This window comes from Phytophthora parasitica (genome assembly GCF_000247585.1).
Source record: "Phytophthora parasitica INRA-310 unplaced genomic scaffold supercont2.7, whole genome shotgun sequence".
Classification (NCBI taxonomy): Eukaryota; Oomycota; class Peronosporomycetes; order Peronosporales; family Peronosporaceae; genus Phytophthora; species Phytophthora nicotianae.
The window spans coordinates 1859542-1882098 of NW_008648993.1; the positions used below are offsets into that span (position 1 = coordinate 1859542).

At 48.2% G+C, this 22557-nt stretch overlaps 10 protein-coding genes across 17 annotated transcripts; 6 read left to right on the forward strand and 4 right to left on the reverse strand.

The window, feature by feature from the left end:
- Positions 1-366: 366 nt before the first annotated feature.
- On the reverse strand, positions 367-873 carry PPTG_05602 (hypothetical protein). Its single transcript, XM_008899193.1, has one exon. It carries the CDS (start codon positions 823-825, stop codon positions 454-456), a length of 372 nt encoding a protein of 123 aa, XP_008897441.1. The 5' UTR covers positions 826-873; the 3' UTR covers positions 367-453.
- A 3514-nt stretch (positions 874-4387) lies between these two features.
- On the forward strand, positions 4388-5731 carry PPTG_05603 (hypothetical protein; the record flags this gene model as incomplete). The annotated part of the gene is made up of 1 exon (XM_008899194.1): positions 4388-5731. The coding sequence occupies one exon, from the start codon at positions 4388-4390 to the stop codon at positions 5729-5731; it is 1344 nt and encodes a 447-aa protein (XP_008897442.1).
- A 114-nt stretch (positions 5732-5845) lies between these two features.
- Positions 5846-6611, forward strand: PPTG_05604 (hypothetical protein; the record flags this gene model as incomplete). Its single annotated transcript, XM_008899195.1, has 1 exon — positions 5846-6611. One exon carries the CDS (start codon positions 5846-5848, stop codon positions 6530-6532), a length of 687 nt encoding a protein of 228 aa, XP_008897443.1. The 3' UTR covers positions 6533-6611.
- Positions 6612-7217: 606 nt separating this feature from the next.
- PPTG_21715 (hypothetical protein) lies at positions 7218-7670 on the forward strand (the record flags this gene model as incomplete). The annotated part of the gene is made up of 1 exon (XM_008899348.1): positions 7218-7670. The coding sequence occupies one exon, from the start codon at positions 7218-7220 to the stop codon at positions 7668-7670; it is 453 nt and encodes a 150-aa protein (XP_008897596.1).
- On the reverse strand, positions 7549-9551 carry PPTG_05605 (hypothetical protein). Its single transcript, XM_008899196.1, has 4 exons — positions 8726-9551; positions 8466-8660; positions 8213-8402; positions 7549-8130 (listed from the first exon to the last, which is right to left on the reverse strand). The coding sequence occupies exons 1-4, from the start codon at positions 9316-9318 to the stop codon at positions 7828-7830; spliced, it is 1281 nt and encodes a 426-aa protein (XP_008897444.1). The 5' UTR covers positions 9319-9551; the 3' UTR covers positions 7549-7827.
- A 7-nt stretch (positions 9552-9558) lies between these two features.
- On the forward strand, positions 9559-10698 carry PPTG_05606 (hypothetical protein). The gene has a single exon (XM_008899197.1). The coding sequence runs from the start codon at positions 9580-9582 to the stop codon at positions 10609-10611; it is 1032 nt and encodes a 343-aa protein (XP_008897445.1). The 5' UTR covers positions 9559-9579; the 3' UTR covers positions 10612-10698.
- A 592-nt stretch (positions 10699-11290) lies between these two features.
- On the forward strand, positions 11291-13326 carry PPTG_05607 (hypothetical protein; the record flags this gene model as incomplete). Its single annotated transcript, XM_008899198.1, has 4 exons — positions 11291-11544; positions 11618-12383; positions 12458-12540; positions 12606-13326. 4 exons carry the CDS (start codon positions 11291-11293, stop codon positions 13324-13326), a joined length of 1824 nt encoding a protein of 607 aa, XP_008897446.1.
- Positions 13273-14889, reverse strand: PPTG_05608 (hypothetical protein). Its single transcript, XM_008899199.1, has one exon. It carries the CDS (start codon positions 14847-14849, stop codon positions 13425-13427), a length of 1425 nt encoding a protein of 474 aa, XP_008897447.1. The 5' UTR covers positions 14850-14889; the 3' UTR covers positions 13273-13424.
- Positions 14890-17685: 2796 nt separating this feature from the next.
- PPTG_05609 (hypothetical protein) lies at positions 17686-22371 on the reverse strand. 8 transcript variants are annotated; one of them, XM_008899203.1, is made up of 10 exons: positions 22305-22371; positions 22131-22158; positions 21978-22046; positions 21748-21908; positions 21456-21680; positions 21201-21385; positions 20990-21132; positions 20819-20923; positions 20569-20743; positions 17686-20498 (listed from the first exon to the last, which is right to left on the reverse strand). In XM_008899203.1, exons 1-9 carry the CDS (start codon positions 22327-22329, stop codon positions 20617-20619), a joined length of 1068 nt encoding a protein of 355 aa, XP_008897451.1. In that variant the 5' UTR covers positions 22330-22371; the 3' UTR covers positions 17686-20498; positions 20569-20616. The 8 variants fall into 8 exon arrangements, with proteins under 8 accessions (XP_008897451.1, XP_008897450.1, XP_008897455.1 ...); XM_008899202.1 differs by having other exon boundaries at positions 17686-20743; XM_008899207.1 differs by having other exon boundaries at positions 21978-22158.
- PPTG_05610 (hypothetical protein) lies at positions 17891-20489 on the forward strand. The gene has a single exon (XM_008899208.1). The coding sequence runs from the start codon at positions 17954-17956 to the stop codon at positions 20435-20437; it is 2484 nt and encodes an 827-aa protein (XP_008897456.1). The 5' UTR covers positions 17891-17953; the 3' UTR covers positions 20438-20489.
- Positions 22372-22557: the final 186 nt, after the last annotated feature.

Consider the following 22557-nt stretch of genomic DNA (forward strand, 5'->3'; position numbering starts at 1 on the left):
TTTGGACTAATAGATGGATACCTCACCTTCATGCGAGGTACTACAAGTAGTATTACCTACCGGTATTCGATAACAAATACATCTACGGGTAAAATATTCTTTGGGTGTAACACGCCTTACGTGATCTTCTTCCTGATCAGCAGTAACTTCATCTCCAACAGGCATGGAATACCACCACAGTAAGTGCTGACGCACCAGGCTATCCTTGTTTTGGCAGCAACAATAAGCAAACTTAAACTATGGACGAGAGGTGCCGGTGCACACGATTGCACAACCGAGCTTTAGAGTGCTCACACAACAATGTTTAGTCGTCTAAAACTCGGGGCCATCGGCAGCAGCTATGAAACTACAAAAGTTATCGAATTATCGGCAATAACTCGAAGCTGTAAGAAACTATTGTATCTCATTACATTACATGACTCACAAGAAGAAACAAACGCCCACCAGCAATGCCTACCCATACTTACCCCAATCAGTCATTCTGTTGTTATAGAATTTCCGAAAGCCTTCGAAGTACTGAGGAAAGTGCTCCTTGACCCATTGGGGATCCTTCCGTGCCAACACAAGAAACACATTGTAAACTGACAGTCTCTTCAACTTGCCGCCAAACTTCTTCACTTTCACGGGCACCTTGACGTTGAAAGCTCTCTCGTCATCGTCATTATGCGTAGTCTCCCTCTTGCGCAGAAAACGCTTGATGGGGATGTCCGACTCCGAGACGGCAGACGCACGAAGTGAGTCGATCTCCTTGTTTTTTGCCTGGCCGGAGGTGGTAGTGGCGAGGAAAGTAGCAGCTACAAGAAACGCGATGTAGTAGAGGCGCATAAGCGTTTTGTGCTTGGTTGATTTTTGGGCTTTGAAAAGCTAGCAGCAAATTTCCGACTGATCGTGGACTGTGAATCTCCGCCGTCTCTACAGTAGGTACATTCACCACTCAATCCATGAAGTTTATGATACCCTTGGAAGATGTGTTGTATGGTTTCTGAAAGGGTTGCTGCAATTCACGTTTTAAAAAAACGGTTAGGTTAACGTTCTAACTAAAAAAAGTACTTCGAAATATTCATATGGTGGAATCATGGTTCCAAACTTGACTTATGGGACAGGTGTCATGACTGAGGCTCAGTCACTGAGCCATGAATGCTGCAAATCACGTGGGGTAGATGTTCTGTACTAGTAAATCGTAGCTAGCAAGTGTTGTTTGTACATAGGTACAGTGTAGGCACTTAAAGCCTTTAGAACACCGATCCAGCGCAAAACATGACAGGTTCAAGCAAGGCCATGTGGGCAAGTCTTCTGGCTGCCCATGACTGGTTGCCCATGACTATCAAACGCCACTACGTATAGTGTCATTGTGGTTTAGTGCGCTCTTGGAATATTTGTGTGTACATGTTTTTTCACCCCTCTCTTCAGAAAACATGGACTGCAACGTTCCCGTTTCTTAAATCACATTTTATTTTTACGCCGTGTTTGTTTATGTACGCAGCAAAATTAGCGATATTTAAAATGATCGAAGTTGTCCTGTACGATAAAGGTGTTTATATAAGAGTTTGTATTGAAAATCATGTGAAAGTCATATTCACAAACAACCCCTTCTATCGTTGGAGATTTGATAGTCAAGTTTGCTTACAACTGCAATGCAATATTCAATCTGCGATTGTGTGCGAAAATATGCTAAAACATTATTTGAAAGTAAATACTGCACGTTTTATAAGAATCTGTTCTTTTTCGTTACTGTATCTGTTTCGGAGCCGTCTGATGTCTGATACTGACCGTGACGTAGATGTGCATAGGTCGATGTTACCACTTCTGGCTACTAATCCTCACATGTTTTTTGAAGGCTTCCCGTGCAAGCGCCCCCCATCCCCACACCCGCCATGTCAGTAAGCACAGATTAACTTCTCTTAGCTAATACAGCCGGCGGAATAACTTTTGATCAAGTATGGCAAGTTGATCATGTTATGGCGGTTGTTGTGGTGCACAGTTCTGATATTTAGTGGGATTCGAACGAAATATTTCTATTCTAGAAATTCATGGAAATATCTGACGATACACCAGACTTTCCAAAGTCTCTACGGTGACCCTTTCAGAAGCTGATTTCCGATAAAACCGGCTTAGAATGGACGAGCACATGATTTCATGTCGATACGTTCCACGGATTTCTGCTACCGGTAGGTAAAAAAACTTTGGTTTTGTCCACATTTGACTGGTATTTTCAATCATCGCAATAGACTGTATTATCGAGGGACGTTACAAAAAATGGAACACGAGTCCGGTGGAATGACATCCTATCAAGTACGACAGGATATCATGATATACGGGCTCATCGTAGACCGGTTCATTTGTACACTGACTGCACTGTACTACAGTAGTACTCATGAACTAATAAATACTGTCGTTCAAAGTAAGGTACCACGTAAGATGCCATATCCACCCCACTCCCTTTAATAATGCCGAGCACCATCTTAAATTTCCTCCTGGAATGAGGAGCTTCAACAGCTGTGATCTCGGCACGATTGTGATTAGTAATGACCGATCCGAATACTGCTTAGTTTTGTAAACTCAAAGAGCAATACTGTACCCCCTTACTGGTGTACCAATGCAGGTTCTAGTGTTGAAGGCCCTGACATACGCATCAACATTAGCACCACTCATGATAGAAAAGCGAGTATGAAATCTGAAGAAGTACTTCAGACGTTTCCACAATATTGCGGGCCGCAATTTGCGGCAACGTCGTCCATTTTCCTACAAAGCGCCAAGATGAATCCTTGTGATAATCTTACCTTGAAGTTGACGACTGGCACAGTGTATTGTGAAAACTGCTTCGATTCTCCGACGATTTGCACGCGTAAAACAGCGCATAAATCTAAAACAGAGGGACTAAAAAGGACATATAATTGTGGTAAATGTCGAATAATTGAATTGTGTAAACTAATTCATTAATGCCCTCGATGGATAAGCTGAAGCTAACCAAGCGCTCAATTGTCTCCTGCGGGCAAGCACAGCTTGGATGCATCGATATCCTGCTACCAAGGAGCCATCCGAAATAATTTCACAACAGTAATTGACCGGTTTGCCTCCGCAACTGCATCAATCTCTATGGAAATGCATGCACGAGGGGTCTCTGTTTTATGCACGTCGTCATTTTTGCGATGACCTGGTCTTGGAATGCCGAGGAGGCATCGAACATTCAGACCGATTTAGAGATAAATCGGCCGTTCAGATGGATTTGTAAATCAAATCAGCCAAACACACCAATGCATAAATCGCCTCGGAAATGTCTCTAAATACTTGTGACCTGGTCTGATTTATAAATAAAACCTAACTTCATATCTAATTAAGCCTCTAAATGGTAGGATTTGTAATCGGATTAGACATTCGAAGCGGTTTTCATAATACATGTCGCCGCTGGCAGTTGAAATGTACAACCGAATTCACTATCTTTGTACCTTAGTGGAGCTGACGTAAAATGGGGTACATGCGGCTATCCGCTCGGTCTGAACAGCAAATTAATTCACGCTTCACTGTACCGCTGTAAAAGCGGAATTATAAGCCCGGAGCATATAAACCTGAAGCCCCTCGAAAACCGAGCTTCGAATACCGGTACAGGGGTTCACTTACCGGTACAGTCTTAGCTACCACAAACATGTACTAAGACAAGTTCTCTGGATATTTATATCCATAGTCTTAGTTATATTGCTTTAAATGGTCGGATTTGTAATCGGATTAGAAATTCAAAGCGAATACTTTAGGTTGCTGAGTTCTAACTGACGTGGCTCGTACACGCGTTGTAGCTGGGGAGGTCCTCGACGAGTTGGGCGCAGTTCAAGTAGCTGGTGTTGCTCCTGATCGTCGCAAGACGCCGTTCGATAAGCCATGTCGACGCCATCCAGCTTGTGCGTCCATTGGCCTGATTGAAGCAAAAATGGCAATACGGGTCAGCTAATTTGACAATAGCTGGATACGGTAAGATTTACGTTTTGGGGTAAAAAGCTTCCAAGAAGTGTGTAATTACAATGGCGGGTAATTGAATCAGTAGATCAGTACTAGTGATACTGACGCTCAGTAAGGAACTATGTTATAAAACATAGTGCCAAAATCTCGTCGGTACGCATGCTGATTGGCCGGGATGGCATTCAGACGAAAAAAAACATTAAAAATTTAATGTTTTTTTCCCATCCAACGGCCGAAGAACGTTCTACAACCCCGTTTTGTGTGGGTCACATACGCGCTTGTACTGCTTTCGCTTCTTCTTGATCCCCTTGATAGTAGGGCAGACCTCCTTAAAAGCGGCATTTCGCTATAAATAGCGGCAATGCGCCTTAAATAGACCTTTTGGAAGTGCCGCATTTTACCGACCTTTCAGTATAGGAAAACTGCTGACGAAACAATGCAGAGGCTAAAGCCTAGCGTCTCCAGTAAGCCTCCGTCGCGTAAGACACCCTTCCAGCCTGCTCATGAGCTCCAGTATGGACCAAAAGTCATGGCGAAGGATGCTAGCGGTGTAGTGTGCTCCGTGCGCTGTCAGTTTTGCAAATATTTTGGGAGAGAGGAATCGAAGAACGGCAAGAGACGACGAATCCAAAACCAAAAGTTTTACAAGCCCCCATATCGACCTCAAGACTACACAGATCATAACACAACAGCTCATGGTATTAAGTGGGCGCAGTATCAGGCCCTGAGCAGAGACGAGAAATCGGCATTTTTCTCTGGTCAAATTTCACACAACAATCAGTTATCCTCCCACTACGAAGTCGAGTCTTCTACACTGAGCTTTGACATTCCGGAGCATATAGTGACTGATTTGATAGGAAAAATCTATTTCAATGACGAAGATGAAGGCGCTTCAGAACCTGTCGCACTTCGAGCATTTGGAGACGCTGATGCAGGAGTTTACAGGCTACAAATTAAAACGCCCTTCCGATTTAATCTCGCTATTCAGCACATGAGTGCTAGGCTATCATTTCGTCAAGCTGCTACCGTTATCCAGCAGCACTATCAAGCAACGGGAAATAATAAACTGTACGGGATGACGGATACGCTGGCGAGTACCTACGCTAGGTATCTCGTTGCTATTTCTTTTCAGCGGATCGGTGAGCTCATGGCCAATTCATACATGTGGGTATTTGCTTTTGCAAGTGATATATCTACACACTACGAGCGTTCGTTCATGGACCAACGTCTCAGGCTTGCTGTTGACGGTGTTCTAGTTAACATCCACTTACTTGCTATTCCTGTCTTTGAGCGCCACACTGCAATCGTGCAATTCAATCTGATTTCAACAACTCTTGATGTTCTATATGGCCAATGGAGAGACAAGATGATTGGAGTTGCCTCCGACGGTGAGAACACCATGACCGGTCGCCATGCAGGTGTAGTCACTCTTCTGGAAAACGAGGCTACACATCCAATTTTACGCGTCTGGTGTGCAGCGCATCAAATGGATCTCGTCATGAAAGCAGCATTTGCAATTGTAGACGACGGAAACTTCGTTAAAAATACGAAAGACCTTATCGTCCATCTCCGCAGACAGAAATTATTGATTGCAGACATGGGCACTGCTGCAAAGAAGCTAACCAATAGATGGCTTTATATGGGCAACGCACTGGAATGGATCTTACGGAATCACGCCCAGCTTAATACTCATTTGAAGGTCATCAGTCCGCTTCACCATCTTCATCTTGGTGGGTTAATGCTGCTGTTGTCTACGGCATCACCTCTGTGGTTAATGTGACTTTTACGAGAATTCAAGCCAAAGATATGATTCTGTCACAGCAAATGAAAGAGATAAAAAGATTAGGTGGCGGGTCTGCGGAGCCTATTGTCCATTCAACCACGGATTGATTCCATGATCCCACATGGGATAAATGACACAGTTACAGATAAGTTTTGGCTAAAGCAGCAAGATTTACTCAACTTTGTAAAAGATCAGGGAAGTTTCGTGAGAAACTACCTGGACTCTCTAACACTACCCGAGAAACAATCAACTCTTCAGCAACTAGGCAAGTTTGCGGTTTACGTTATTGAAGGAATGGAACTTGTACAAGCAGAGAGAGATAGTAACAACAAACCGGCGCAAAAAGTTGCACCGCCAGTAATGCCATCAGAACTGGTTTTGGTGAACCCACGGGATTTTGGTGAGAACATTTTGGAGCCCCGCCGTGCTCAGCTGATGAAGTTTTGGTCGCTTACCCAAATCGAAGCAGCAGAACGCGAGCATCGAGAATTATTCCTTGCAAATAAGATTGATGATTCAGTAAGATCAGCGTTGGACAAAGAGGATTACAACACGAGCTTCAATGATGGCTGGGATATACTTGAAGAGGCAGTGAAGCCTAAAACATATTCGCACCTTCGTCAATTCTGCTGTGGTTTGGCAACTGTATTTGCTAACACGGCGTCAGTCGAATCCGACTTTTCGGTACTGAAGTGGGAGCTGAACGACCGTCGCACTGCATTGACGTCATTGGCATTGGAGGGTATATTCCAGGCTAAACAGTTCGACCAACTCAGCAAACTAAGCGAGCGAAAGTAGCAGGGTAGCTTTAAACCGCCGATGTGCCGGTATTAAGATTTCTATGGTGCCTGTATTAAGCTAATATAACACATTCCGCTATATGCCTTTTTTAAGGAGGTCTGTAGTAGGGTGGACCATCGTGATGTTACAGCGCGACCAGTTCACAGTGATTCTCCCTATGGTTATCGGAGGGCCACCGGTTTTCTTCCGTATATTACCAAATGACCCGCAACGTAGGAATTAGAGTATTCAAAGCCTAAAAATAGCACACTGTAATCTGTAACCAACTGTTTTTTTTTCTGGAACACTATTGGTCAAAACAGAATGTCGCTTAGGACCAAACGTCGCCTATTACTAAGACCATACGGTAATATCTTGGGTTTGTAAGACTGGCCAACGCAGAGAAGTACAGTTTATGGGGTTGCCATTGATTGCTTTTCACAAGCCTATGTGAATCATGGTAATGCATCTACCATCTCTTAACTAAAGTCATTTCATTCGTGGATTGAGAGCAAAGGGCTGTCTTAAGTCGTAAGTCCTGCCGCAGTTTCGTCGAGGTGCTAAGCAACCTTGCGCTTGCAAGAAAAAGCAAAGGAGGATTTATCTATTGACACCTTGACGTTGCCGCTGATGAAGACACATTCTCCATCCTGGACTACTTCAATAATAGACCAATTGCAACTGAGATTTGTTCCACTCCCCTATGGTTCGAACACAGCGAGGCATGCGATCAGGTCTTGATCTGTTCACTCTACGTTTCGATCTCTTACAACCAAGACACATGCGTAAATACTACGCTATACTGTTGGCGGTGGTCATCCTCTTCGCCGCTGGTATCGAAGCTGTTTCGACCTCTAAGACTAAGACCACCCTTCTCGTAGCACCACAATGGGATCGTTCGCTCACCGCTACCACGAAGGACGCTCCTGTGAATCATTTTCTGAGAGAGACAAGCACATCTGATGAAGATAACGAGGAGAGAGCATTTTCGATTCCGGCTTTGGCTAAGAAGTTGGGCAACAAGATAAAGAGACTGGCAAAATACAACTGGTGGATTTTTACAGGCAAAAAACCCCAAGACATCAAAGATCCTCGCTACCAGGGCTACTGGGATTTCTACCATAACAGAATGACACCGGGAGGCAAATATAGTTAAGCTGGACATCCTCGGTCGTGCCAATTGTATATGAAAACTATCTTGGTAAGAGGAAAAAAAACAAAATCCATTTTCAAGAATGAATTTGAATCCTCCAAACTTGCTCCTCTTAGCTTTATTGAACGTATAGGGAACACAAGCGGTGGTCAACAGCAAATTACGATGACTTTGCTGCTGGCTTGCTGCTGGTCTTGGACTTGGGCTTCAAACTGTGAGGGATCGTAAATACCGAGACGCCCAGTACGTTCTTGACCTCCCACACGACGGTGATGACGATGTGCACGTACGCAGCAAGGGAGAGGAAGAAGAACTCACGCACAATAAGTTCTTCGTTGATGGCGTCGTAGATGCCTTCGAGCATGCAGAAGGCGCAGTGTCCAGCGACATAAAAGATCGGCACAAGCGTTTTGCGAAACGGATGATACTCCTCCCCACACAAGTGAGCCAGCATCAAGTGCAGCTATCGGCACAAAGCAACGGACAACGATTAGCACAACGCTACAATATCCGATAAAAACATACTCATCAGTCATGAAACGCACCACTAGCTTGCTGTTCAGCAGTCCGAGCATCCACAGGAACATCCGCGGGTGCGTCGAAAAAATGTCCGAGGGCGAGTACAACGCCCAAAGTCCAGCGAGCGTGTTGAGGATGACGAACGGCAACAGACGCGTGAAAGCCACAAGAACCGAGTCCTGGTTCAAACGCACGGCATGCAGCGCATTCCTCACACTACCAATACAATAGATTAGTTAAAGCACACACCAGGAAAGCGAGAGCCGAGCTGCCACATACTTGACCAGAAGAGTGAAACACGAGCTGATCATCGTCACGATGACAAAGAGCGAGTTGTTCTGCACGCCTTCAATCATTTCCTGGTTCCAGAAATCGACCCCAACCACCGCAGTGAACAACTTCAACGCGATTCCAATGAGAATTCCTTCCGTCGGCCCGTTAATGAGCGGAAGCTCCAACGATCCAGAGTAGTACCTTTAACAGCCAACATTACCATTAAAAAATAAAAGAAAACAAATAAATAAATACTATCCACTTACTCTTCCCACGTGGCAAAGATGAAGACAAAGTGGCCACTCAACACGAATCCCAGCGTCCTCCACGTCGTTCCCATCTGCAGAATACTGGCCATAGTCATAGTGCCTACCGACACGTTCAGAGCATCGCATCCGTGGTCGAATAGCAGACCTAGAGGCGACGATGATTTGGTGCGGCGCGCCTGTTTGCCGTCCAAATTGTCGAGCGTCTGGTACCCGAAGAGCGCGACGGCCGCGACCGCCATGGCCCACCAGGGAGCGTCGCCCTCCAGAAACGGGCACAAGAACACGAACAGAGTGTGCGAACCGCCCACGAGTATGAGTCCGATAAGAGTGATGAGATTGGGCGCCAACCAGAGTGGCAAAAGTTCCACCAAGAAGTTATTCATGGGGGTCAGCACGTGTTTGTACACCAGCGAGTTATCAGCGCCGTGATACTCGTACGTGCGCAGTTTTTCGGAGCCCTCTTGCGACACGTACTTGCCAAAGTATGTGGACTTGCCGTCGCCTATGCTGCGGTGACGCACGCGCTGTTTGAGAGCGTGGATCTGTGAGGCCTCGACAGCCGATTCCGGTTCGTACGTGGCGTTGGACATCTTTCGGTGTTTAACGTCTGGGAACGGAACTGCAGCACCGTCGGAATGAAAACAGGAATATGGAATGTACGCAAGACGTCAGGCTATGAGGTGGTCGTTGAACGAGGTTCAAATGATCACGCCGCGACGAGGTATCCCCGGGCGTAGCAAGACGTGAGACTCAGCGACGTTGGAGGAATGAAAGGCGACCCACTGGACCAGGCAATCTCTGCCGTTTACGCACCCGGATGGCGGGGCAATCTGATTGGTCAGTCACTCAAAATGTTACTGGGTGTGTGCCACATAATGTTCCAATCCTCGGAAAAGTATCGCAATTTCTCCACTATCCGCCGCGTCGCATCAAGCATGCAGCTCCGCTCCCGACTCGTGTCCAGCCCCGCTAAATGGTCTGCAATGGCACCGTCATCACCACCTGCAACTATGTCGATTGCTCTGCAACATGTGACTTCCCCACTGCTGCACGACCCAAAATCGGATGCCGTGGAGCTCGCAATGCAACGGCAATGTCCTTCTGGTCGTCGAGAACGCACCCCTTTACGTACTCCTCGCAGTGCAATGAGCGTCAAGAAACGACGACTTTCGAGTGGTGAAGAGGACTCCGAGGAGGCTAAAAGACGGCGTTTCCGACTGCTGCAGTCCGCTTTCGGGCCTGAAGATCTTGTAAACGAATCCAATTGGATCACGGGCACGTTTATCGACCTAATGCTTTGGAAGTTCGCCAACGAGTACCCAGCGGTGCATTTCCTACCCACAGCCTTCTACCACTTCCATTTAGAAACGGCTATGAAAGTTACGGGGTCTCCATGGCGACGTAGATGTCGCAGTCGTAGAACCAAGAGAGACTACCAAGTAAAAGACGTTCTCGGACGCATCGTGGACTACGATAACAATACTCCCTTGGTGTTCATTGTGAACGTCGACCACATTCACTGGAACTTGTTCCGAGTGCAGTTGAGCCCCACACCGAAGTTGCAGTTGTTTGAACCCATGGGGAGATTGGGGTCGAGATCCGGCATCTCGTACCGATCGGTGCCCCGAGCGGTGATCGAGTGGCTGGATGTGTGCTATCCGCAGCACAAATGCTGGCTGGAGCGCACAGTAAGCGCTATCACGAACAAACAGCAGGTCAGCGGGTTCGACTGTGGCGTGGCGTGTCTGCTGTACGCGGACAAGTGCGGACGCGGACAGACTGGAGAGGAGATAAACAAGGAGGTCGACCAGCAAGCCATCACGTCGTTCCGCAAGCAGTTGCAGCTACAGCTAGGAGAGAATGGCATGGTCTTAGATGGATAGGAGAATTAGCATAGTGACGGTGTTGCGTGAAGTTGATTTCACTAAATCTTTGAAAATTAATATACCCCTCGATACTTTATAGCGAAACGACGCGTCGTCGATACGGTCTGCTTAGGTCGATCAAGAGAGAGACTACGAATTGACGCTATCAAAGAAGCTCGTTCTTCTCTTATCTTCATAATAGTTACGCCCAAATCGCTCTCTGTTCAGCTCGTGTTTTCTGGTCTCAAAGATATCAATATGTCTGATAGACAGCTTAAGACACGCTAGGTGCTACATAGGGGGCGCCGCGAAGGCTTAGAGTGATGGGGGGCGGCATGTCGCGATTCGTACCTCCTCGTCTTCGATCTGGCAAGAGATGAAAAGGCAGACAAACTTCGGTTTCATGGTTGTTTCACGCCTTTTATTTTCAGGCCATCGCCTTCAGCGGCTATTGACTTCACGAGGACACAGCTATCGATCGACAGCAGACTCCAAAGTGGCCGCGCACGGGATCCCAACTGTGCCCCCACTTGCTCTTTTTTGGTTTCTTTGGTTTTCAGAGCAGTTGAGAGGACGATTGACCGGTGTGGAGCCGTTGTGTGGCTCCTACCTCGACTGCGTGAGCATTTACAGCTTTGGCCCATTCTCCAGATCCAAATTGTCCGGCCAAGCCCAATCCCAACGCGATATTTTCGGCATGGTCTGTGTCGAGAAAAATGCCTCACACTTCGTGATCAGCCCGTCCATAGCCAGCGCAAAGGGTTTGGATCCTCTAGCGAGCCTCCGTGTCAACTCCGGCTGCATTTCAAGCAGGAAGAGGCGGCTAAGTGGAAGCAGTCAGGTCAGTACTATGCCAACGACTGCTCAGTCACTTCACCACCAGTACGAGTCGCGCTTGTCTGGGTTCTCGGATGAAAATGGCAAGACGCTTCCTCATCGGACTATCAAACGGTAAGGCATATCACGCTATCTGCTGGACATATACTGATAACTAAGCCTTCTTCTTTATGTTTGTCAAAAACAGATCAAAGAACATTTACAGTGATCGCTTTATTCCGTCGCGGCTTAGTACGAAGCTCGACACTGGATTCGGGCTTACGACAGATTCACCACGCCAATGCGCTAACCAGAACCGTGACAATGGACCCAGTAGACCCCAGGGTGGCTCAATGCAAACTTCGACGCTTGCAGGAGCCGTTGGTACTATGGATAGCAATTCAAAAAACCAGGTTGGAACGTCCTCGCCGTACTCGATGATGCTGAAGCGAGAGCTGCTGGGACTGCACTCACCCACACGTACGAATTTCGGCGGTAGTCAATCCACGGCTGCTTCGAGTGCGTCCAGTTTTGATAGTGTGAGTGCACTATATGACCCACTATCGTCTTCGTGTGTACGAACATACAATGGCACCACAGCATGCATACGACCCAGCGGCAGTTCCAGCAACATCTTACGCTTCAAAGCCCCGCGACAATCGCTGTATGGAGACGTGAAACCCTTCATTCCTCTCTCGGGGCTGACAGATCCTACGCATCGATATCTTGGCACCGGTCTGCAGGACGGAGAGCATGGCCGCCGACGGATCGCACGCACACCTTTCAAGGTGTTGGATGCGCCGTCGTTGCAGGATGATTTCTATCTCAATCTCGTAGACTGGTCCGCTACGAACATCGTAGCTGTGGGTCTCAGCTCGTGTGTCTATCTCTGGAGTGCTTGCACTAGTAAGGTGACAATGCTCTGCAACCTTGGACCCAACGACTCGGTCACGTCGGTCTGCTGGAGTCAAAGGGTACGTCTGCCGTCGTATAGCTCTTTCAACCACGAGTTCGTCGTTCTTATCGTTCTCTTCGTTGATCTTTGCAGGGTACACACTTATCAGTGGGGACGAATAGCGGTGAAGTGCAGATCTGGGACGTCAGCGCGGGTAAAAAGATTCGCACCATGACGTACGAAATACTGCTCCTTTGACACAGTATCCCCGCTCGTATACTGATTATCTTTACTTGCGCAGTGGACATTTAGCTCGCGTGGGGACATTAGGCTGGAACGGTCAGTCGTTGGCATCGGGTAGTCGAGATCGCACGATTCTCATGCACGACCTGCGAGCGCAGGAGCCATTTCAGAACAAACTGGCCGGCCACAAGCAAGAAGTTTGCGGTTTGAAATGGTCTTTTGACGGTCGGCAATTGGCTTCTGGAGGCAATGACAACAAGCTGCTCATTTGGAACGTGCAGTCCATGTCTTCCAGTCTACGCGGGGATGCCACGATGCCAGTAGCGCGCTTCAACGAGCACTCGGCCGCAGTGAAGGCGATCGCGTGGTCGCCACACCAGCACGGCCTCTTGGCTTCTGGCGGCGGCACAGCTGACCGGTGCATCCGCTTCTGGAACACGCAGACGTTGACAGCTCTGCCCTTCGTAGACACAGGCTCGCAGGTGTGCAACCTCATGTGGTCGAAGAATGCCAATGAAGTTGTGAGTACGCACGGTTACTCGCTGAACCAGATCATCGTGTGGAAGTATCCGACCATGACCAAGCTGGCCACACTCACAGGTCACACGTTCCGCGTGCTGTATCTGGCCATGTCACCGGACGGCCAGACGATCGTCACTGGAGCAGGAGACGAAACTCTGCGCTTCTGGAACGCCTTCCCAAGCACAAAAGCCCAGCGCGGTAGTCGCCTCGGAACGGACTTGATGCTGCCCTTGAGTGTTGGCAGCGAGATCCGATGAAAGTCAATATAGGAGATCAACACCTTTGAACACGGACGACGCACTCGCGCCGCCGAGAATATGAGAGCAAATATCTAAACATTTTCTTTCTTCTGCTTCTAATTCCGCTTGCCTCGGCCACGGCCACGGCCGCGACCACCTCGGCCTCCCTTCTGCACTCGGCTGGCGGATTTGTATCGTTTCTCGCCTCCTTCCTCATCGTCGCCCTCGTCATCATCACGAGCGTAGCGTCCACGCTTGGTACCTGTTCCGTTCGCTGCTGCCTCCTTCATCTCGATGGTGGCTATACGTTGCGCCTCGTTCACACGCTCAGACATGACTAGAACCGTCTCCTCTTCGCACGGGTATGCATCTAGTTTTGTGCCTAGCAGGTGTTCAATACGCTGGTACAGCTCCACATCGTATTGTGTCACAAATGAAATAGCCACACCAGCTCGGCCAGCACGGGCCGTTCGGCCAACACGGTGAATGTAGTCCTTGCCGTGTGTCGGGATATCGTAGTTAATGACCACGTCGACACTCGGGATATCCAGGCCACGCGAGGCCACGTCGGTACACACGAGCACATTCCTGGCCTTTGCCTTGAACTTGTTCAGAGCTCCAAGACGACTGGGCTGGGGCATTTGGCCATGCAGACAGATGGCCTGGAAGCCCAAATTCCGCAGCATGAGCGTCACCTTCTGCGTTCCGTTGCACGTACTGGCAAAGATCAGCACGGACTGGCCGGCCACCTCGTTCAATACATAGGCCAAGTAGCAGTCCTTGAATTTGGCCGGAATGAACAGGTAGTGCTGCTTTAGAGTCTCGGGCGTGGCGAACTTGTGGGTGATTTCCACCTTGACCGGGTCCTTGAGCGACGCGCGCTGCAGTTTGCGCACTTTGGACGTCATGGTGGCACTGAAGAGATAAGTGTTGCGGTCGGCCGGCATGAGCTGCACGATCTGGTTGATCTCTTCTTCAAAGTCCATACTGAGCATCCTATCAGCTTCGTCCAGGACGAGGAACTTCATGGTGCGGAGACTGAAGCCCTTCGTGTTCTCCAAGTGGTCCACCAGTCGGCCGGGCGTGGCGATAACCACGTGAGGTTTGCGGGCCAGTGCCACTTGCTGCTGCATCATGTCGATTCCACCCACGACGCAGGCGCATTTAAGGCCAATGGACGCACCTAGCGCCTCGAACTGTTCGCCGATCTGATAAGCCAATTCTCGTGTGGGGGCCAATACCAGCGCGTACAGACGCTGTGGGTTCTGCAGTAGACTCTGTAGGATCGGGATCACAAAGGCGCCAGTCTTTCCTGAGCCGGTCTCGGCCAGACCAATGATGTCTTTGCCTGCGAGGCCATGCGGAATGGCCTGCTGCTGGATCTTACTGGGCGCCGACCAGCCAACAGCCTCGATGGCCTCGCAGATGGCCGAGTCGACACCGAGCTCCGCAAAAGATTTGGATCCGCTGAAACCCTCGGCCGCTTCATTGTTGGCGTCGGCCGGTGCCTCGGAAGGAGCTGAAGCTGTTGGCTTGGGCATGGTAGACGATGATGAACTTCGTGGATGTCAACAAGTCAACTGACCGCCTAATTAATTGACTGGAGCGGAGATTAGAGCGTTTTGATTGGCTAAGAGGTAAACTGGTGTAGTGACCATATATTTGCGTGATGCACACAACGTTTGAATGGGTCTAATTTTTAGAGCTAATACGACGTACAAAGCTTCGCATAGGAGAAAAGTACCAAATAGGTAGATGATCGCTTTACAAGCAAGATAGGTAGGCGATGATCCATAGTCTATCAACAGCAGACAGTGATACTGGCCCAGTGGTGATACAATGCAATAGAGGTGCAGCATGATAATGCCTGTCTCCGACTCGAAAAAAACGCAATCTCGGATTCCGAGGTTGCGCCTCGGAATCCGAGATTGCGTTTTTGCGATGACCAGTCAGAAGATCTGCTGCAACGGAATACTGTAGCCATCGATCTGGATTACGTCCGGCGCCTAGAGCATTCAATCTTGATGGTCAACATCCATGGGAGCTGACGGCCCCTGACGCGATCGAGGTTTGTCACGTGAGCCGACAATCTGAAAAGCATGAAGGCAAATTCAATGATGACGTGCCACTATCCGTAGGAACTGGAGATTTTGTTTTGAAGGCACTACTAGTTTTTTTCTTTTTTATGTTTTAACCCACTTTTTTAGTGTGTACACCATTTCCCGGCCAAATTACAAATTTTACCAACCAAACTGCAAAGTGTGAAAGAATGGTGTTTTGTGTACAACCACAAAAAGTGCATTTTTCATGTTTTGCAAACTGGATGGGTACACTTTTCAAGTCGTTTTGGCGCGAATTGCCAGTTGTAGAACTTTCTGTCGCTTGCCGCTGGATGGCATTCAGACGAAAAAATCCATTAAAATTTTAATGGGGTTTTTTGTCTGAATGCCATCCCGGCCAATCAAATCTCTCGAAAAAAAATTTTCTTTCCCAACTTGCAACCACCTGACAATAGTACTGTACACATACAACTCTTTTATTATTTATTCTACTACTACTTTGCCATGTAACCTTTTTAGATAGCGAATCACTACTAAGAGTGATAGATTATCACTGATAGTACTACTATCGAGAGGTATAGCTGTAACGTTAGCTAGTTTTCGTACCGATGCTTCTTTAAACACATTTCTATGTTTTTGTGGCTTATTGAACAGAGCAATACGGAACTGATTTTTTTGGTATTTTACAAATACTTTAAAAAAAATCCACTAAAAATAACAATAAGCTTTAACTGCTACATGTACACTTGCCTAGCCAGGGCGCCGGTACAAGTACATAAGCACTGTAATGTAATAAAGCATATCGAACACAGTATATATATAGTAGTACCCGATTTGCTCGTCGGAAGAGCATTCCAGTATCAGGAACTCTGTACTCCGTCTTTTAGCTTAAAAATAACTTTTTTTTCGAACATTCTTAACTTTTACGTTTAAAATCACACAGTTCAGAGAAATCCCGAAAACTTTCACTCAAATTGATCTGCTCAGTTTTAGAGTGGCTGAATTATTCAATCAGCATCTTTGTGCATGGGTACCTGTTCAGGCTGAACCTCAGTTCTGGTGCATTGATGGTGGGGGGACGAAGCGTTCTGGTCTTGCGTCGAAGATGCGCTGGCCCTACGGTACATGTACGGGAAAGACACAATACTCTAAGGGAAGTAACCCTTAAATTTCTCTTCCAAGACAACGAGAAGCATAATAGATGGGTGGTGCCACGACCGTCTATCTGAATCGATAGACGATGTTCCGATTCCGATTTCCTTGTATTTTACGAAGTATTTATTGGTACAAGTATATGCATGTTTCTTGCTTCTATGAATACAGTAGCAATATAAAATCCCATTGGCCAGAGTAACATGAAATACAGCATAATTGAAGTGGTGTTTCTAAAACTAACAACGCACCACTTCGAAACAGCTCACTCTACCATTTTTATAAAAAGAAAAGTGTAGTGAGCTGTGCCGCAGGCGTGATTGCTATATGTATGAAATACCGTAAGCAATATTAGATTACGACATATACGCGACGAGATCTATGGAATCAGCTGCTGTACACGTATTGTCCACTGTACAGTGTAAACGGCACACTGTACAGCCCTGCACGCCTCTGTAAGTGACGAGGCAGTATTACTGTTCCTTCAATTTCATGTGTGGTGTACAGTGCTGTAGGACTACTTTTTGTGTGCTCTGCTTTGCTTTTCATGCACCGTGAAGATTAAGTTTCGTGATGTGTTTACAGTTGCGACCAAGCGGCACTGAACATGAGCGCAGGCGTAAACAAACAACAATATGCGACGGAGCGCACAAAACCGGCTTGATGTTGGGAAAGCGTGTATCCAAAATAAAATAAAAATAATGTATTACTACAAGTACTCAAAATACGTAGTTTATATAAGCAATATTGGGCTAGTTACATTAGGCTACTACTATAAGATATGCATATATTATTTTTATTCACTTAAATATGTTACTAACATGTAAAATAAAAGCACAAGAAAACATTTTAAATTAAGATTTAGAATAATAAATCTAAATTATAAATAATTTTAAAGCATTTTCGCGTGTTCAGAAGAATCACCTGTTTACAAGTGGGAAATGCGCACAACACGTTAGAGAGCTAATTGGCGAACGAGACGGAGCAAGATCTAAGATGACGCTTTGATACAGGGGATGCGTTTCCTCCAGGCTGGACATTGTCCAGTGGACAATGCACGCATTTACTCAGCTGGACTCCATCCAGATTAGAGCTCTCAACGAGTCACTGGCTCTGAGCCAGCTACATGCAGATGATGCTGCTTGGCATCTAAACAAGATCAATTTGATCGCCTGGCTTCAAACGGATGGCCTCTATTATACATGTGCTTCTGCGCACGCTTTGATCGATTAATCGACGACGAACCGAGGCAGACTGTAGCCATACGGATCGTTCAGTTCAACAAAAACAAAATTGCGGCTCCGTCAAATCAACGGTGTCATCGAGAGCTTGTCTCTCTGAGCTACTGCTCATTCTGGTTTTTGCCATTTTCCTTCGCGCCACCTGAGAATCGTCTACGATAGTCTTGTGCTGCTCGCCCGATTCTATCAACGATGGAGTCCCTGAACCATGGCAACAGTAGAATCTCTCAACTATCCCAGCTATCGGTGGTCTCCATTACGCGTGAGAAGGCACGAAAAACAAACCTCGAGTCTCCGTCGCACGTGCTGCTTCAGACCAATGGTAAAATGCAATCGGATCCACACAAGGGCGGCTCGCAGAATGTAGCTCACATCACAAACGCGGTCATGTACGGCATTATCAACTCCATCCTGACCATCCCCACCATGTACGGATACGCCGTTATCCTCTTCAGCCACAAAGACTTCGAAGACTTCATGCCGGCGCTATCCAAGCTCGTCATCTTCTCCAGTGTCGTGCATCAGGTCATGTTCACGCTCATGAGCTCGCTGCCGTTCTCCATCGGACAGGTGCAAGATGCCGGTCTCATCTTTCTCAGTACTATGGCCACCTCGATCTGTGACTCGCTGGGCAACGACGTGCCGCTGGAGGCCAAAGTGACCACTTCTATCATCGTCATCGGTATTGCTACTGCATCCCTCGGTGTCTGTCTTGTGATCATGGGAAAGCTGAAGCTGGCTGCACTTGCGTCGTACCTGCCGATGCCCGTGATCGGTGGCTACTTGGCCTTCATCGGCATCTTCTGCTTGTACGCTGGTCTCGCGTTGTGTACGGGTCTCGTCGTGAACGATATGGAGTCCATGATCAGCGTCTTCGGCAATGCACACGACGTTCTGCTGTGTGTCCCGGGTGTCCTCGGTGGCGCTTTCCTGCTGGTCGTTTCGCAGCGTTACGACAACTCGTTCATCCTGTCTGCAGCGATCATGATCATGCCCGTCGTCTTCTTCTTCATCATGCTGGTGGGCGGCATTTCCATGGACGATGCACGTGATGGAGGCTGGATCGACCCGGCCAAAGACCCCGCCACCGTCTCGGAGCTGCTCGATCTCTTCGACTTCAATGAGGTTCACTGGGAACAACTACCCAAGCAGTTCGGCACGTGGATCGGTATGGTCTTCATCGTCGCGTTCTCGTCCTGCTTGGATATCGCCGCTATCGAGCTCGACATGGGCAGCAAACTAGACTTCAACCACGAACTCAAGACCGTCGGCTGGTCCAACGTCGTGAGCGGCTTGTTGGGAGGATACACGGGCTCCTACATCTTCTCGCAGACCATCTTCACGTACCGTTCCAAGACCAACTCGCGCATCGTCGGTGTCTGTGTGATCATCTCGGAGTTCGCCATTGTATTGGCCCCTGTATCCGTCATGAGCTACGTGCCTCGCTTCTTCTTCGCCGCCACGTTGATCTTCATCGCGATCGACCTCATGATCGAGTGGCTCATCCTCACCTTCAAGAAAATGTCGTTGCGCGAGTATGCGGTGCTGTGGATGACGTTCGTGGCCGTGAATCTCGTGGCGCTGGACGAAGGCATGCTCATTGGTGTGGGCATTGCTATTGTCAACTTCCTGCTGGGCTACATTCGTCTGCCTGTAGTGAGTCGGAAGCCTCGCGCGTCCGGTGCAGCTCGCACTCTCTCGGAGCGCAAGGTACTGGACCAGAAGCAAGATGTGATCGCGTACTTCGAACTGAGCGGCTTCCTCTTCTTCGGTTCGTCAGTGCAGATCCTCGACATCGTCCAGAAGGCAGTCTATGTGCGTAAGAAACTACCGGGCGTCGAAGGTGGAGATGACTATCTCAGCGACGCGGACATGCCTTTGACTCCCACTGAACACCGGATACCGCTGATCGAGTGTCTGGATGGAACTCCAGCTACCAACCCCGACGCAGTCCCGACCGAGTACGTCGTCATGGACTTCACGAACGTCACGGCGATGGACGCGACGGCCGCACGCAGCGCGTTCCTGATCCTGCAGAAGTACTGCAACAACCACGACATCACCGTCGTGTACGCTGGTGCGCTGCCCTCTGTCAAGAGCGTGCTGGTCAAGAACAAGATCACTGGCGAGGAGAGCTTCTATTCGAGTGCAGACTCGGCTCTCGAGCTCTGTGAGAACCAACTTTTGGCCAGTGCCGGCAACGCCAAGGCGACGCCAGGTCGCAGCAGTATCCACCATGACGATGGCATTAGTGAGCTGTTGCAGTACTTCGCTCTTGACGACTTGACAGCCGACCAGTTTTTCCAGAAACTCGAGGTGCCTGCAGGGCATGAATTCTACAGCTTTGGACAACCGGCAGACCGCTTCTACTTCCTCGCAGCTGGTTGTGTCGCTCTCGACCGCAGCTCGTCGATCGAGTCCAATGTAGTCAATGTGTTGTCGGGATCTCTTTTCGGAGAGGTGGACTACTTCGGTCGCCAACAGAGGCAAGCGATGGCAACTGCGACGGAACCATGCGTGGTGTTCGAGATGCGTCGCGAGACGTACGAGGCGATGCAGGAGCAGAATCCAGCGCTGTACACACGGATCCGCGATGTGGTGATGCAGTCCATGGCGATGTCACTCAGCAACGCCACGAGTGCACAGTCGAATGACGTCGCTATCCGGGTAGAGTAGATAGAGCCCAATCTTATAAGACGCCGAATTAACGGAATAGAGTCAATAAACCTTTCGAGTTCTGTAAAAACGAAAACAGCCAAAGTTCGATTTAGCAGAATAACAGCGATAGTGCCTCTCTTTTTGCCCACCCGGGGTGATCTGGGAACTCAACACGGGGCGTTTTAGAGGTAATCGATCTATTCGATCGCCTTCGGTGCCTTGAACACGTCGCCAATAGCTGACTTGAAGCAGTCGATGTTGTAGTCGATAATTCCTTGCTTCATAAAGTTCTCGGCGCGCAACAAGCACACCAGAGCCAGATAACTAAGATGCAAAGAATTAAATGCAGCGGCAAGTTAGCAAACAATACTATTCGCAAGGTGATCAGGTGCGTCTTACTTGTTCACTTCTCGGAGGTACAGAACCATTCCGTTGTTGAGCTTGATCACCGACGATGACTTGGAATCGTACGCTAACCCGTCGCCCTCCCCGTCGTCTTTCATTCTGTAACAAATGAAGTAGCAAAGAATTAGTAGAAAGATACGTCGTGCCATGCCGCTCACCACTTACCCGTAGATACAGGAGACGTCGATGACGACATCGATCATATCGCTGCACAGTTCGTACGACTGCATGTCGACAGGGTTACTATCCGTTGCGATGTAGACCTTGCTCACGACGTCGAACAGGAACGACTTCTCCATGTTGCAGCTCTGTATAAAACATGCACATTGTCAGCGAAATCTATGGTGGTAAGTAACAATAACTGTGCTATACCAACCGTGATGAGGATATTGAGCAGGTTTTCAAGAGTCGGCAACTGCGGAATCAGCTTCTGCACGACCTTGCTGAATGCCTCAAAAATGGAGTGGTCGTAGATGCTGGTCAGATAGAAACTCATGTGGATGTCGAGCTCTCCGTCGTTGATCTCGTCCATGATCTGCTGCTGAATCTCGCGCTGACAGTCTGCCATACAACCGAGATCCCTTTATTAAGAACGGTTTTCAACGGACTTCACACGGTTCTCTAACCGTACCGATCTTGTGGTCGTCGGAGAGAAAGAGGTCGCCGTCCACCTTGTGGATGAACACTTCGAACAGGATGTCCGGGTTGTACCTGTGCGCACGTGTGACTGTGTCATGCAGACGCGCCAATGCCTCCGCATACGGTTCGTCCTGCGCGTCAATGACGAACACGATGGAGCCGCAGTTGCTGAAGATCATCTCCTCGTTCACGAGCTGGCCACCGTACACCAGGTCCTCTGCGTTAACAAGCAGTACCCCCTGTAAGTTGCTAGTTATATAACCTTCTCTCTTGAGTTCAGTCACCTTTGAAGTCGTAGTCTCCTGGAAAGTCCCAGATCTGGAACTGCACGAACGAATTGTTGGCAATGTATTTGATGTCGAGACTGTTGGTACCCTCGAGGAAGAGCGTCTCGTGGGGCGACATCTTGTGGAACACCACGCGCTGGATGCTCGACTTGCCGCTCCTATTAGGGAGATAGATGTCTTAAAGTTAGTAGAGTACAGTAGCAGCTGAATAAACAACGTGATGCTACCTGCGCAGACCCATGAGCAGGATGCGAGGCTTGTTCTCGCCCGTCAGAGCCGTTGCCTCATCGCCGTAGCTGTTAGAGCAACACAACAGGCTCGTTAGCGTCTAGATTGGCAGCTGGAAGCGGTGAATTGTGCCTGAAAAAGTCGAGACACACCCTTGGTTCAGGCCGTAGCCTTCTGAGTCTGGTTCACGTGCATGCAGTGACATAATAAGAGTGAATTAGAGCGTGCAAGAAAAACCGACGGAGGAACAAGCGACTTGGGAAGGAGAAGACGCAGTTTGCAGCACGCGGGCGTTAGTGGGGACGCAAGTAGATAGGCATACGTACACGAGTTCTCCCACGCTAGCTCCATTATCTCAGCAGAAGAAAAGCTTTTTGCTTAATAACGAAAAAAAATTATAATTTTTAGGTCGGAAATATTTCTCTAATTCAAAAATTGGTTGTTCGTTACCTAATTTTTATTTTAGACACTTGAACATCCGAAGTTTGATTTTTTGCCATTTTCGTATTTTTGAAAATCTTTTAAATCAAAAAAGCAGAAATAACCACTGACAATTTACTAAATTCTTTACGTGCAATA